This window comes from Elgaria multicarinata, chromosome 9 (genome assembly GCF_023053635.1).
Source record: "Elgaria multicarinata webbii isolate HBS135686 ecotype San Diego chromosome 9, rElgMul1.1.pri, whole genome shotgun sequence".
Lineage (NCBI taxonomy): Eukaryota > Metazoa > Chordata > Lepidosauria > Squamata > Anguidae > Elgaria > Elgaria multicarinata.
In genome coordinates, this window is record NC_086179.1 from 43,808,939 (window position 1) to 43,824,663 (window position 15,725).

Here is a 15,725-nt window from a genome sequence, read left to right on the forward strand (position 1 = left end):
GAAGTCAACTAGTTAAGCTGACTTTTTAATGGATTGTTACATCATCTGATGTGGTGAGGTGACCTGGTCTTTCTCTGGGTGCATTCAGAAACCTAAGTTCATACCAGGCGTAACTCTGTGAGAAAGCTATTCACTGAATGTGCCTAAAGGCACAGTGCACCACCAAACATCAGCAGCTGAGGAACGGAAAGGAGAAGCAACAGACAAGATAGGAAAGAAACTGTGGGCTAGCCTACCATCTCTTGGTAGCCTCTCATTAGCTTCCAGGCCCTCAGTGTGCAACACAGGGCTGAATTATGACCATTATTAATGATTAGTAAGAGAGATTTTGGGAGAAAGTAAAAGGGGGGGAAATAGATGTAATCGTGTGAAAGAAATAAAGTAGGTAATGAAGAAGAGTTGGAAAACTGGAAAGAGACTTCATAAAATGTTATTCCATAAGACAGGTACAACATCAAAGCTGTGTGCGTTAGTTACCATGGGAATGTTGGAAAGCCATTAAAAAAACATTCATTTTGTCATTAATTGTATGCAATGCCACTGCATGTTAGCTATTTGGACCATTTCAATTGGTTTATAACAAAAAGATCAGCAGTAATTTACCTCTGGAAAGAAAGTCCTAAGAACAAAGTGTTTGTAGTCGAGGAAGGGAATTGTTCCAAAACTATCAACCACATCCAATTCTTCCGTCTGTAGTTCAACAAACCCTGCAACAAAGAAAGATCCCCTGGAGTGCTGGGTTTTATAATATAGCATTAACTTAATTACAGCTTTCAATATGATCCTGGAAAGTAGTTATCAAAGACAGTTTTCACAGTATACATTATCTCTGTGCCCAGCCGTTTTTTGTGGAATGTGAAATATTGATTGCATATGCTTTTTAGTGTTTGGTTTTCTTGAACGAAATTGTTGCACACAATGCAGTGGGATGACAGGAGAAAATAGCTGCCACTGACTGCGAGGTGGAAGAGGAGGGAGGGGCAACTGGGACAGCACCGAATCGTCACACAGCTGTTGAATGGCAAGTGGCAGGTGATGTCAGTGGGCACTGACATCACCTGGGCACTGGTCAACTGCAATTAACACTGAGCACTGGTCAATTGCTGTAAGCCTGCATGGTGCTGACCCAGCTACTCCTTGCCTCCAGTACCACTGCATTACTCTAATACTGATACTAAAAAATACACAATTCTGTATTTTATAAACAACAAAGAGTCTTGTGGCATCTTAGAGATGAACAAATTTATTCTGGATAACCTTTTGTGGACTATAGCCCAGCTATTCATGTACATGGAAGTCTAATCAAGAGTTTCAAATATAGTAGACAAGGTGTGTGTGTGGAAGGGTTTGGGGAGAATTGCAATGTGTATCTGAAAGTCTCGTGAACACTTCATGCCTCTGGTGAAGTATGCTATAGTTTACAAGAGCTTATATCAGAATAAATTTGTTCATCTTTAAGGTGTCACAAATTTCTATGTAGGCTGTTGTTTTGCACTAGACTAACACAGCAACCCCTCTGGAAATTGTGTTTTATAACTAAGGAAAAGTACCACATGGAAAGCAATATCTACTAATGCATACTACATGAACACACCTGGGTCTCAATCCTTACCCCCAAAGTAAACCTAGGGAAACCCACCCTCACGTATCTCTTTACGAAGTTCAAATTCCAATAGTTCCAGGTGTTCACTCAGTTTTCGGTTTAACTGCTTGGATTTTCTTTGGGTCACAAAAACTGCAACTGAGAAAAAAATGTCAATATTGAATTAATACAGAAGTATGAACAAACTATACCTATTTTCACAATATCTTCTAACATATAACATCTATGTAAAAAGAAACATCTGGTGGACTGAGAAAAGTTGAGAAATAGGAATGAGTCCATAGCTCAGTAGTAGAAGCCATGGACGACACCCACTGTTGTGTGAACTGACTTCTGCTCATGTAATGGAACTTCCCCTTTTCTCCCCTGCAGGGCCAAAATCTGTTCCAGAAGGGTCCTCCAAACCCTCAAGAGCATAAATGGGGGGCATAGGGAGCTGTAGGAGTAGAAAGGGATCCATTCCACTCATGGATGCCATTCTATTGGCAGACATACACGTCTGGATAATTCACTAAATTTTCCATGCAGAAGGTCCTAGCTTCAATCTCTGTCATTTTCACTTAAAATAATCACAGAACAGCATCAGGTCCGCCTTAGAGAGGTTTTGCTCATTAGAGTAGACCAGGGGTGGGCAACAAGAAGCCTGTGGGCCACAAGTGCCCCCCATGGTAGTTTTCATAGGTGGTGAGCTGTGTTCTCCGTTACTGCTGCTGAACTTGCTCTGCAGCAGTGATGGCAAAAATAACAGCCATTTTGCAAGGAACCATGGCATGCAAGGAGCATGTGCTTGGTTTGCAAGCAGAATCATGATTCCAGGAGCAGGATTCTGCTTGGAAATAAGTGTGTATGCCCCATACATCTTGTTTCCTTGAAAAATTGCTGTGATTTTTGCTGCCACAGCAACAGCACGTTTAGCAACAAATTCAGGGGGGGGGGGTGTATGTGGCAAATTCGGTGGCTGAAGGTGCTTGGTGTGCCCTCCCCCCAAGTGAGTTCCATGAGGCAATGCAACCCCTGACCTCCAAAGGTTCCCCACCCTGGAGTAAGCAGTACGAAACCAGATGAGCCAATAGTCTGAGCCTGTATGCTCCACTTATGAAATGGCACTGGGGAAAGTGCTCTCTAGTAGATCCCCTCTCTGTTGGGTTCAACTGGGCTTACCTGGTCATGGTACTGGACAGCAGTGGGTGGCTTAGTCTAGCCTCACTGACCACCATCACCTATGCATACTGCTTTTAACAAATGCAGAACTAAAGACAGGTATACTGTTGCTTACCTGCAATTACTACAGGGATTAGCAAAAAGACGTACAAGAATGAATAGTTGCGTGCTTCATTTGGAACTTCATGCACAAGGTTTCCCACCTTGACCTGGTGAATAAATAAGAAATTGAATGAGTAGAAAGAGATTATTACATATACAATGGTAACAAACTATGGGCAGTAAAAACAACAACTTGTTTATGGGGATAAAAGAAGCAGCACAAGTTACTATTTTCTTACTGAATGGTAACTCAGAAAGAGGAATAACTGTTAATAAAAATTTAATTACTGAAAATAGATCAAATTTTGCCAACCCTCACCTTTGAAAACATACATAGAGACAAATATGAACAAGGGAATTGACAAGGTCATGGGAGGTGACTTTTTAGTTGTGTTATCCAAGTTGTAGAATACCCTCACAAGAAAGGCTCACCGGGCACCAACACTACTATCATTTAGTACCCAGGGGAAATATTTTTATTTATCTGGGCATTTACGGTACTGTGTTTTGAACTTTTATCTTCCATCACTATGCTGATCGATTGTTTTATTTGGTTTGTATTTTAATTGTTGTATTGTCATAAACCACCCTGGAATCTATTTTGCCCATCTGGATTCAGGCCCAGTTTTGGGATGCAATTGGCCTTGGTCGCCATATCAGATGACCTTCTTTGGGACAGAGACAGGGGGAGTGCGACCCTGTTACTACTTCTTGATCTCTCAATGGCTTTCAATACTGTTGACCACGGTATCCTCCTGGACTGCCTTCATAAGTTGGGAGTTGGAGGCACTGTTTTACAGTGGTTCAACTCCTACTTGCGGGGTTGGTTCCAGAGGATAGCATTGGGTGACTGCACTTCAGCTTCATGGCAGCTGAACTGTGGCATGCCACAGGGCATCATCTTGTCCCCAATGTTATTCAATATCTATATGAAGCCGTTGAGAGTGGTCATCAGGAGATTTGGGGCAAGGTGTCACCAGTATGCTGGTGACACCTAGCTCTGTTTCTCTGTAATATCTGAATCAGCAGAGGCCGTGCCCATTCTGACCTGGTGCCTAGAGACAGCTATGGCTTAGATGAGGGCCAACAAACTGAAGCTGAATCCCGATAAAGCAGAGGCCTTGTAGGTTGGTGGTTCCCAGGTCTGAGAATTAGGGTATTTGCCTATTCTGAATGGTTGCACTCCCTTTAAAAGGGTAAGTCTGTAGTTTAGCGGTACTCCTGGACCCATCTTTGTCACTGGAGACCCAGGTGGCCTCAGTAGCCCATTATCAACTTCAGTTGCTACGCCCGTTCCTGGATAGGGATAGGCTAGCCATGGTCTTTCATGATATACTACTATATCACGCTCTATGTGGATCTACCCATGTGTGTAGTTCAGAAGCTGCAGCTTGTGCAGAATGCAGCAGCTAGGGCGTTCCCTGGGATGCCTAGCTCTGCCCACAGAAAATCGGTGGTAAAAGAACTGCACTGGCTGCATGTTAGTTACTTAGCCACGTACAAGGTTATGCTATTATATCCTATAAAGCCCTAAACAACTTGGGACCAGGATACCTAGCAGACTGCCTTTCCTTGTATACACCCAGACAAACACAGTGTTGTCATGAAGGACCTTGATGGTGGGTCTTCTCTGTAGCACATCCACCCTCTGGAAAACCCATCCTCGTGTGGTTCGGGGGCCCCCCAGAAAATGTAATATCTTTCAAATGCCTCCTGAAAATATATCTTTTTTATTCAAGCTTTCCCTGGATTGTAACGTATTCTGGTTTTATATGACATTTTTAAAGTTATAAAGTTTAAATCTTGATTTTGTATACTATGGTTTTAATTGTAAACTACCCAGAGAGCCTTGGCTGTTGGGCAGTATAAATAAGTAATAAAATAATACATAAATTTTAATGATGGGTCATTATAAATAGATGAGGCAGAGAGGGAGGGAATACAGACAGAGTCAGGGAGAGCAATCTTAATGGCCCTTCGACATTGTTTGATGGGCCAGAGGATATTTATTTATTATATTTTTGTACTTTCCAATAGCCAAGGCTGTCTGAGCAGTTCACAATTAAAACTATAGCATATAACATAACAGGACACACTAAAACTTTAAGAAGTTTAAGAGTACTATGTAAAGCCAAAGGGAAAACCCAGCAGCAGTTATAGCCCAGAGAAAGCCTGTGTGAAAAGGTGTTTTTTCAGGAGGCATTTAAAAGACGTTACATTTTCTGCCTCCCAAACTGCAAAAGGAGGGCTTTCCAGAGGGTGGGTGCTGCTAGAGAGAAGGGGATTCCTCTCTCCAAGGTCAGAGGCAGTGCTCCAACCTTGAAACGGGGAGTTGGAGGTCCAGCCACCCATCCTTAGCCCTCACAGCTAGCATAGAAAAAAACTGCACGGGCTGGGCTAAGCTCAGAAAAGCAACTTCAGAGAAGGGGAAAGGGGTTGTTTCAGTGAGTGGGGAGTGGAGGAGACTGGGGAAGCCGGGATGCGAGCTATCCTGAGATCTCACCAGCCTCCTTCTTTATCTCACAAAGTGCCATTGCTAGATGGGCAAAAAAGCCCATCTAGCCAAAAAAATAAAATGCAGTGTTGGAGATCAAGGAGATGAAGATCACCTTTGCCACTCTTTCCACCCTGCACTGGATAATTGGAAACCTCCGTGTCTGGAGACCTTAAGGTCTTTTCACAGACTGGGAAAAGTGAATACAATTGGTGGGTCACACATTGGGCTCCATCTCATATCTGTGCATTAGACATTATATGTAATTGTCCATTGCATATAGCCCAATAAAATGTAATCCTCATCCTTCAAAATGAGATAGGAGCAAGAAGAACTGGAAAATTCTTGCTTACCACTAATGGTACCTACTTTGCCTTTTATGTAAGAAGCCCACACATTTTACACTTGTGCACCCTGCATCTTTTTTTAAAGTCAAGTAATCATCATCAGAAAGAGCAGTAAAATTAAGAACCACAAACCAAACAAACACCACCACCATCTTCTGTCTGGATCGTACTCATGCCTTTTAAAAGTCATGACCCTCTAGACAGATAAGTGAAGTTATGTGGGTTCCCTTCCAAAGATTAGTTTATAAATCACATGTATCATGGTGACACAGAGAATCACTGCACAGAGCTTAATTTGTAAGGCTGAAGACAGATGTGGCCAGAATGCCAATTCAATAATTTGTGGAAGTCTGAAGACTAACATTATGACAATGAGCTCAAAGTGCTGTGAATTAGGGTGGGGACAAATCTGTCTATTTGTGCTCCATGTCACTTTCCAATGTTTTTACTCCCACTGCCACACACAAATGCCCTCTCAAAATATGTATTTGCAACTGAATATCCTATTATGATTTCTTTAAGCTGCAAAAAAAGCTTGCATTTGTAGAAGAGTGAAATGCAGTGGAAAGCTAAATTCCAATCCGGATATTACTCTGGGAGATGCAAATAAGGGGTCAAAACCAATGTTATGCTAACTAGTGCTATGTGACTTTCTCCCTTTCTCCTCCCTCTTGCAGCCCTCTGCACCTCCCTAAAATCTGCACCAGAAGGTTTCCCAGTCCTCCAGTGTAAAGGGGCTGCAGGAGGGAGGGGGCCATGGTTGGAAAGCGCCCTTTTTCCGGTTCTGCTGATTGAAGTTCTTCCATCAGTGGAATTACAGCACTGGATCCAACTCAGGGTCCTTTCATACATAGAAAAACTGAATTCCTCAAGCATCGTAACTGTGAATGCACCGTTGGCTCCATTAGCATCTATCCTTAACATAACAGCATATTGAACACTGGTATGTCGTTTCTGCCCCTCCCCTACTCAGTTGCTATTGCAGCAACCTTCTCCTCTTCCTCTGTCTGGAAAACAAAGTGCCCTGTAGCTGGGTGCCTGAGATGGAAGCCATCCAACTGATCTACAATTGTATTAAAATATTAAAAGTAAATTCTTCATGTTGAAATCAATTGATGAAACAAGTTGCATCTTATTCTAGCTCCATTTGTTGAGGTGCTGTGTCTCCAAGCATGAATGACTTTGTTCCTATTTATACAAGCAGTACAGGAAAGGCGAGCACTCTCAGTCTTATCTAATCAAAGCTTAAATTGTTCAAGTCAAGATCTGAGTTCAACCCCTTTGGGTAATCTGAGAAACTGGAGAACACAAAAGTGACATTAAACATAGTACTTACATTGAATATTACATTTGTGTTGCACACAAATGACTTGGAACATAAAAGTAATCAGAAACAAAATTGAAAACATTAAAAAGTATTTGCCCTATATTAATTTCAGAGATATGATGTGTGTGCTTTTACAGTTTTAGAGCAATCATATGGCTTTCTGTCTTGTTAAACTATATAGCATTTTTCATACAGTTTTAACCCTTTTTGTTCTATATTTCAATTAATTTTATATGTTGATACCCCAAATAATGTGTTTTCCTGCCTTTTGGTAAAAAAATAACATATTTCTAGGCCACCTTTCCTGGCAGGAGCCCTACCAACGAAGCTTACAACAAGAAATATATATAGAAATTCTTTCTCTCTCTTTCACACACACACACACACACTTCTCTCTTCCTTATTTTAATGGAAGCAGGGTACCCCCAAGAGTCACTTCAACACCAAACCTTGAATGTCAATGCATGTACAAATTATCCACTAACAGGGTCAGGAAAAAGGGACCAGTTTGCCCAGTTAGCAATTTGATCTTCAGGGTTTAAAGTGTTGAACGGACACTTGGGGGTACCCTGCTTCCATTGCACACTTGCCCAAGTCTCAAGCAAGTTCTTTTAACACAGATGTAGCCTCCACCCCACTTTTTCCAGCTCCCATTTGCAGTAACGGTGGTAGCACTTTCCTAGAGGTGTGTGTGGGGATTTATGGCAAGAGAGTGGCAATTAATTTTTTTAAAAAAGAAAATTATGACAACGTTTGAGCACATTTCAAGATCCAATAAAATAAATTGCACAAATTACAATATGCATAAATGGTGGAACCTGGAGAAAAAATGCACAAATTGCAGCCATTAAAACACACACACACAGGAAATCCACATACTGGCTCAACTTCCTACAGAGCAAGTTGACACCAGCAAAAAAAATGGAACAAAATTCACAGGGCCAAACCAAAAAATCTGTCAAACTTCACCGCCCCCAAATGTAATCATCCAACATCCCTACTTAAAACCTAGAGTGGGTACTATTATCAGCCCATAGTACCCACACAAGATCTTTAGCAAACCAACATTTTAGCTTCCACATCAGGGCTACATTCAGGTGTAATAATAAACAATGGTTTATCATTGCAGAAACAAGCATAGGTGAGGATCTCGCTCACATTCTTCACCTCTCCTCTCCTCTCCTGGCATAGCCATGAAGAGACATTTGGAAGCTTCTGAATACCAGTTGCTGGAGAACATGAGTGGGAGGTTAATAATACACCCATGTCCCACTTGTGCGCTTCCCATAGGATCTATTTGGCCACTACATGAGCAAGTCGCTGCAGCATAGCTATTCTTATGTTATTGTGTCTATTTTTTTTAATACCAACCACAGTTTAAAATTATCTGGACAAACTGCAGTTCATCTCAAGTACGACTTATTGAAACAAGCCAACTTTATAAAGCAAAGTTTAAACTTGGCTTATTTCAGTAAACCATAGTTAAGACTAACTTTTTTTTGTCTAGCTTGGACATATTGCTAAACTGCACATTGTCAAAAATTGAGGCAAAATCTTTCAATGTCCTTCTCATGGCCACACCAGAGGAGGCAGGGAGCATGCAAGCCTTACTTAGGTCACTTAGGCTTGTTTACATAATGATAGTTACAGTTACATCTGAACATGTGTGAAGCAACTACAATCACATATGTACGTACACAAACTGCAAAGTATTTCTCAGCCACTGAAGATTAGTGACTAAAAAGCACACTCTTCTGCTCTGAGAAGTTGCAGTGACTTTGCTGCCTATGACTTTAATTGCACTTTAGAAGAAGCAGAGGATGCCATGTAATTTCTTCATGAGATCTGAGAATAGCCCACAGAACTGAGGGCAGACAATTGTTTATCTAGCTGATCACAATGTTGTGGTCTGTTTCCAGCAGGACTATATAATACCTGGCACATTCAGAATATGAAAAGTCAAAACTTAAAATATAATTTAGAATTAATAAGATTTAATTGCACACACACACACACACACCATAAAGTTTTTACTCACATAAACTTTCACACTGGACGTATCAATCTTGCTAGTAGAATTCTTTTCCTGTTTGGCTCTGCAGTGTATAATGCTACGAGATGTAGTGTCCGAAATATCTTGGATTGTGAAAGTTATATTTATCAATTTGTTACCAGCCATATGAGACAGAAAAATTTCAATCTCACTTCTTAAAATATTTAAGTTGTCATTTTCTTTCTGGAAATAAATGGCAACATAGAATGAAATGAAAAACATGCAGCAAAATACAAATGATGTGAATGTTTAAAAGAGAAGATTTTGTTGCTGTTGTTTAAACTTACATGTATTTTTAACTCCAGCTCTGGTTCTAAATCAGTTGTCAGTTCATAGTGAATAAATTGAGGATCCGTATGATATTGAAACTGGACGCAAGGTATATAGCTGTTTTCAATGTATAAGACAACGTTAGCGATTTCAGTTCCTTTCTCAGCCTTAAAAGCTGGCGTTGTAAATTTACATTCAACACTACTTCTGTGGCATGTAAATTGCTAAAAAAAAGAAAAGGAAAGGAAAAAAGTAAATACTAAAAAAAAAAGCATGGCAAGACTTATATAGCAGGCACTGTTAAAATGCAGGTAATATCACTTTGGCTGCAATTCTGTGCACAGTTAGACAGTTTAAACCCCACTGACTTCAGAGAGATTTAACTTAGTACTTAGTTATTTACACAATAGGCCTTAAAAATACTTAACATGGAATACTTAAACTAGTTATTCAGACATAGAACCATAGAACTGTGGAGTTGGATGGGACCACAAGGATCATCTAGTCCAGCCTTTCTCAACCTGGGGCGCTCCAGATGTGTTGGACTACAACTCCCAGAATGCCCCAGCCAGCTCTGCTGGCTGGGGCATTCTGGGAGATGCAGTCCAACACATCTGGAGTGCCCCAGGTTGAGAACCACTGATCTAGTCCAACCCTCTGCAATGTGCAGCAAAACCAGTTAAACCATCCATGAGAGGTGGCTGTCCAGCCTCTTCTTAAAAACCTCCAGAGAGGGAGAACCCATAACCTCCATTTCAATGGTCCTGAGCCCCAGCACCTCTCTTGAGATGCAAGAGAGTCTTCTCCAGCCCAATAAGCTCTCAATAGATTTCTCCTCAAAACATTTGCTTCTAGAACATCCCTACAGTATTCTAGGAGGCAGCACTTGAAGTGTCCTGCCTACTTCCTAGGATGCTCTAGAAATATTTATTTATTTATTTATTTAAAATATCTATATTCCGCCCTATATCACTAAGTTTTCAAGGCGGCATACAGATAAAAACATACAGTATAAAACAATAAATATACACAGTTAAAAACAAATTCAACCATAATCCAAGTTAAAACAATATATAATTTAAAAGCAATAGATGCATAGGATTTCTATGGCAGGAATTATAGTCTCTCCCCCTAGAACATTTTTCTCTTTCTTCCTGACTCAAAAAGTCCCAGGTAACAGTGTGTGAGATGTCAGGATCCTTCAGCCAGACAGTGGATTAAAAGAGAGAGAAAGGCTGGCAGCCAGGAGTCCTGGATGGCTAATTTGGGAACTGAGGTCTCTGGGAGGAGTGTTGGTTTTATCTGATCAAAGCAAGTGCCAAGTCTCTGAAATGCTCTTGGGTATGAGTTGGATTTGAGTAAGTGAGTAATGTGTGTGAGTTGTATGTTGTATTTGAAATTGCACGCATATATGTGTGCATAAGCACACACATGTGTGGCTACCACCATTCCAGCAGACACCCAATGCAGCCTTTGGGTCAGAAAGGAGATGTACCCCAGCACTGGCAGGAGAAGTACGAGGCAGCATCGTTCTACTAGTAGTTGCAAGAGTGGAAAACTTAGCACAACTAGTGCAAGCAACAGCTAGTATAATGAATGAGTTGTGAAAGTATTTGTGCAAATGGAATTGATTTTGGATAATGGATTTGACACTTGCACAAGGATGAAAATGGGGTTTCTGCAGGTGGTATAAGCTTTGGGCTAGCAGAATGATATAATTAGATACAAGTCAGAATACTCATGCTACAGAAATCAACAATTGGAGTAATTATCAAGTAGGAAGCATCCTGTTTGCTTTCTATTTGTCAGAACTATAACATGTATAATTAAGTATAACTGGTTTACAAGGTTTGTCAGAACCTTGCCTATTTGCTCATCAAAATGAAAAGAATCCTTTCCAAGTACCTTCAATTTGTCTGGCAACTTCAACAGAAAGAGAAACGCCTCAATATAAGTTTTGAGCCATTTAATCAAAGATTTGGAAAAACAAAACAAAATATAATACTTACTGTCAACCTTTGATCCAATTCATTTAAAATAATCACTGTATCTGTGATATTTAAATATTTCCCACGTATGGTCATGCTGCGACCTCCACTACAAAAATTTAAAAAGAGTGGGGAGGAATAGGCTTATTTCATTTATTTTTCTATTCATTTAAAATATTTCTAGGCTGCCTTTCAGGGCAAAACCCTTCCAAAGGTGCCTCACATAAAAACTCATATAACAACAACAACAAACCACAATGTAATACGACAGCAAACATTCAAAAAACAGATACTAGCAATAAAAGCTTAACGTTGGTATTATCTACCAACAAAAATAAGTAAAGTGCAATTCTGAAGGTATTTACAGTGGGGTATATCTGATATTCCTAGCTTTCTCAAGGTATGAATGCAAAGCAAATTTATCCACAAAAACCAAATGCTAATCTGAAATAATTAACACTTTACAGAGAATGGTTTGTGGAATGAGTATGTGGTTTGTGGTGTGTGTGGGTGTGTGGGTGGGTGTGGGTGGGTGTGTGTGTGTGTGTGTGTGTGTGTGAGAGAGAGAGAGAGAGAGAGAGAGAGAGAGAGAGAGAGAGAGAGAGAGAGGAGAGAGAGAATACATATAATCTTTTTGCCCTGAATTTTATATTCATAGCTTTTCTGTTGAGGCTTTTTTCTTTTAAGAGTTTTCATATACTGGACCCTGCCTAGCTTGACAAATAGATGCCAACACATTTAATAGGGTCCACTCAAGACTTTCTATAGATTTTTATATCCAAATAACTGTAAAACATTAGCCTTATTCAGAAAAAGGGATTAAAATAAACACCACACGCCTCTGCCTTGTTGCATTAGTCGCCCTCTACTGGTGGAGGGAAACTGTCTGAAAATTAGGTCGTCCTCTACTTGTGGTGGCTCTCAACAACATTTGAGACCGCTATAAAAATAGGTTTCTAAATTGCATGGAGAGCCCTTATGGATAGAGCCTCTTCTTTTCAGACAGACAAGTTGAGGGCGACAAACATAGTGAGTGAAAAGGGTGGGGCTAAGGGCCCCCTCCCCTCACACTGATTTTAATCCCTTTTTGAACGACTGACTAGGGCTGTTTTTCATTTTTCTACCAGGCTTCAGATACAAAAAAAGATTATCAATACAGTGGCTGTATCAGATACTGTAATTCACCCATAATATCGTAACTGCAGACATCTGAAACATATATTGTCCCTTTTTAGAATATAAGAAGAGCTGTGCTGGCTCAGGCCTATCTAGTCCAGCAATCTGTTTGCACAGTGGCCAACCACATGCCTATGGAGAGCCTACGAAAGGAAGAGGCATATTGCCTCTGATACTGGAAGCCACAAATAGCTACCATAACTAGTAGCCATTGAAAACCTTTTCTTCCATGAATTTGTCTAATCCCATTTTAAAGCCATCCTAATTGACAGTCATCATTTAATTGAGTCATCACAAGTCATCATTCCAACTTGTGGTAGCGAATTCCATAGTTTAACTATGCACTGTGTAAAGAAGTACTTCCTTTTATCTGTCCTGAATCTCCTACCTATCAGCTTCATGGGATGACCCCAGGTTCTAATATTATGAGAGAGGGGGGGAAATGTTTTATACTTTCTCATGTATTTATAATACCTTTCTACAGTTAGTGCTGATATTTGCGTAGTAAGTGTTGTTTGGGTCACTAGCAGTAAATTATTCTTTCTTTTACTGTGATATTTGTCTATTGGAAAGTCAGAGGCATGCAGCTGCTTTAGAATCACAGGTCTTCAGTTCCATCAGTGAAAATCCTGGTACAAGGCCATCCAAGAGTAACATGTTACAAATTAACTGGAATGAATTAATTGCTACCACAAACCACAAGTTTATTGTTGCATCTGGTACAGAATTTGGCAGCTTGTTTGCTTGGAGAGGATAGCTGCCAATTCAGTCTCCTATTTAGTTGCAAGTTTAATAATAATAATTTATTTCTGTCCCATGCGTCTTCAAAGCAGCCAACAGCATAGATAAGAAACAATAATAAAATACAACAGCAGCAACAAGCAATTTGCAATACAAAACAAAGAATCACAGGCATTAATGCAATAAAAATATGTTAAAACCACAGGTAATATCAAGGAGTAAGATCTAAAATTATACAAAAAAAGCCTTCTAGTAACAACCACCACCACCTCAAAGAGAGGGGTCTGACTAACTGGGCCACCACACTGCCACAGAAAAGCTCCTGTCTCTGATGCTCACCCAATATCTTGGGTTTGCACCACGAGCAGCAACTCTGAACCAGATCGTAATGCAAGGGAGCTTGGGCTATAAAGCTGAAAGATCTATTGATGTCGTTGAACTGTTTAACATATTACTTGAAGGACTGTCTCCTTCCATGTGAACTTGCCCATCCTTTAAGACCAGTATTTGCATCTCTCTTGCATGTGTTGTTGCCTTCAGAAGCATGTTTGGTGGTCACACACGAGAGGGCTTTCTCTTTTGTAGCTCCCTCATATGTGAAACTCCATGCCCTAATCTCCCAAAAGGTTAAGCTGCGTTTCACCGGCAAGTAAAGACATTCCTTTTTATACAAGCATTTGACTCTGCTGTTGCTTAACTTTATTGATTGTTAGTTTTCATTTGTTGTGTTTGCTTCAGCTTTTGGCTAGTTAATGTGTTTTAATTATTGTTGTTTCTGTTTTTATATTTTGTAAGCTGCTGTGAGTGACTCTGTTTCAGAAGGGGAAAATGAAATAAAAATTATTTCAATAAAAATATTAATAAAACATTTATGTACAATGTAGTAATTTTTAGTAAGAAGTAAAATAATTCAGAGAAGAAGAAGAAGAAGAAGAAGAAGAAGAAGAAGAAGAAGAAGAAGAAGAAGAAGAAGAAGACGACATTACCTTTCCCAGGAAATATTTGGAAAGATCTCGAAACATTCAGGGAGAGAGACATAATGTAGTGTCACAGGGGGTGAACACTCAAACCCATTTTCCTTTATGCATATGCTCTTGACTTCTTTGCGACTTGGTGGTAAACAGAATTTCATGTGTGTGCGATTTAGCACCTCGGTGGCAGGTATCCTGAAGGAAGAAAGATATTGTTTAAATCAAAAAGTATAATTTTGTCTCAAGAATAGGGTGACCATATGAAGAGGAGGACAGCTGCATAGAAAAGGGAATTTCAGTAGGTGTCATTTGTATGCATGCAGCTCCTCTTGAAATTCCCTCTTCATCACAACAGTAAAGGTGCAGGAGCCCTGCCCTCTTTTGTATCTGGTCACTCTAGAAATTTCACCAGGGGCTGCATGCATTCAAATGACACCAGCTGAAATTCTCTTTTCTATGCAACTGTTAAAGATAAAGGACATTCCAAAGACATTATGTGCAAGCTAACAGCAGGAATAATTATGATGAATCCTATTCCCCAGTTATCAATAAAGTTATGCTCTTGGGACTAACGTAACAAGCAATAGAAACAGTTCCATGTTCCGAGGTAGCATGAAATATAAGCAAGTTTAAATCTAACAGTTGGAAGACACCCATTTTGATTGCATAGTCGAATCACCATTCCAAACATTCTCCTGATTAAGCGTCTGTGCAATAAATGCATTTCAAAGATAAAACTTGATGGTGTTATTTTGACTCACTCATCTGGTTTGCAACTACTGGTTCCAGTTATCTCCATCAACATGTTTGATCCTGTAAAGTTTTCTCCTATGACTAGGACTTCACTTTTGCCTAATGCTGATATCCACATTGGTTCAATGGAAGTAATCCTCATGGGCTGTTGGAAACAAAATAAAACCAGAATGAAATATCCAGGCAATAGAATTAAATAAAATTATGCAATCATGCATTTCTGAATCTTTTTAATAGGTGGCTATTAAAAGTTATCTGTAGTACAGGTTACAGAAGAGCATGTTAAACTCTACCCTACAATTTCTACTGGTTTCCAGTTGCCTTGAGATAAAATATAAAAATCCAGGCAATAGAATTAAATAAAATTATGCAATCATGCATTTCTGAATCTTTTTAATAGGTGGCTATTAAAAGTTATCTGTAGTACAGGTTACAGAAGAGCATGTTAAACTCTACCCTACAATTTCTACTGGTTTCCAGTTGCCTTGAGATAAAATATAAAAATTAAAAAAACAAGGAAATAACCAAACCCATAAGAGTCCATGATCTGTGCAAACCACAGCTTGAGAGCCAGCCTTGAAACCCATGAATTCCCCCTGCCATCCCTTGTTAGCTTGAATCATGATTTAGCATTACACATACTCCACCATTAATCTTGCTTAATGCTAATCATGATCCCCCTTTTATTCAAGATTTGACCTGTGTTTAAGTTAAGGAACATGGTACTGTTGATCATGAC

General features: G+C 39.8%; 1 protein-coding gene across 1 annotated transcript in view; it reads right to left on the minus strand.

Moving 5' to 3' along the window:
- PLXNC1 (plexin C1) overlaps positions 1-15,725 on the minus strand; it is a 60,427-nt gene that overhangs the window by 14,369 nt on the left and 30,333 nt on the right. Inside the window, exons 10-17 of the mRNA XM_063133782.1 lie at positions 14,995-15,131; positions 14,249-14,428; positions 11,367-11,454; positions 9,375-9,581; positions 9,073-9,270; positions 2,880-2,973; positions 1,640-1,741; positions 604-707 (exon numbers count right to left, since the gene is read on the minus strand). Of these exons, the coding sequence (XP_062989852.1) occupies positions 604-707; positions 1,640-1,741; positions 2,880-2,973; positions 9,073-9,270; positions 9,375-9,581; positions 11,367-11,454; positions 14,249-14,428; positions 14,995-15,131 (1,110 nt within the window). The remainder of the gene's footprint in view (positions 1-603; positions 708-1,639; positions 1,742-2,879; positions 2,974-9,072; positions 9,271-9,374; positions 9,582-11,366; positions 11,455-14,248; positions 14,429-14,994; positions 15,132-15,725) is intronic.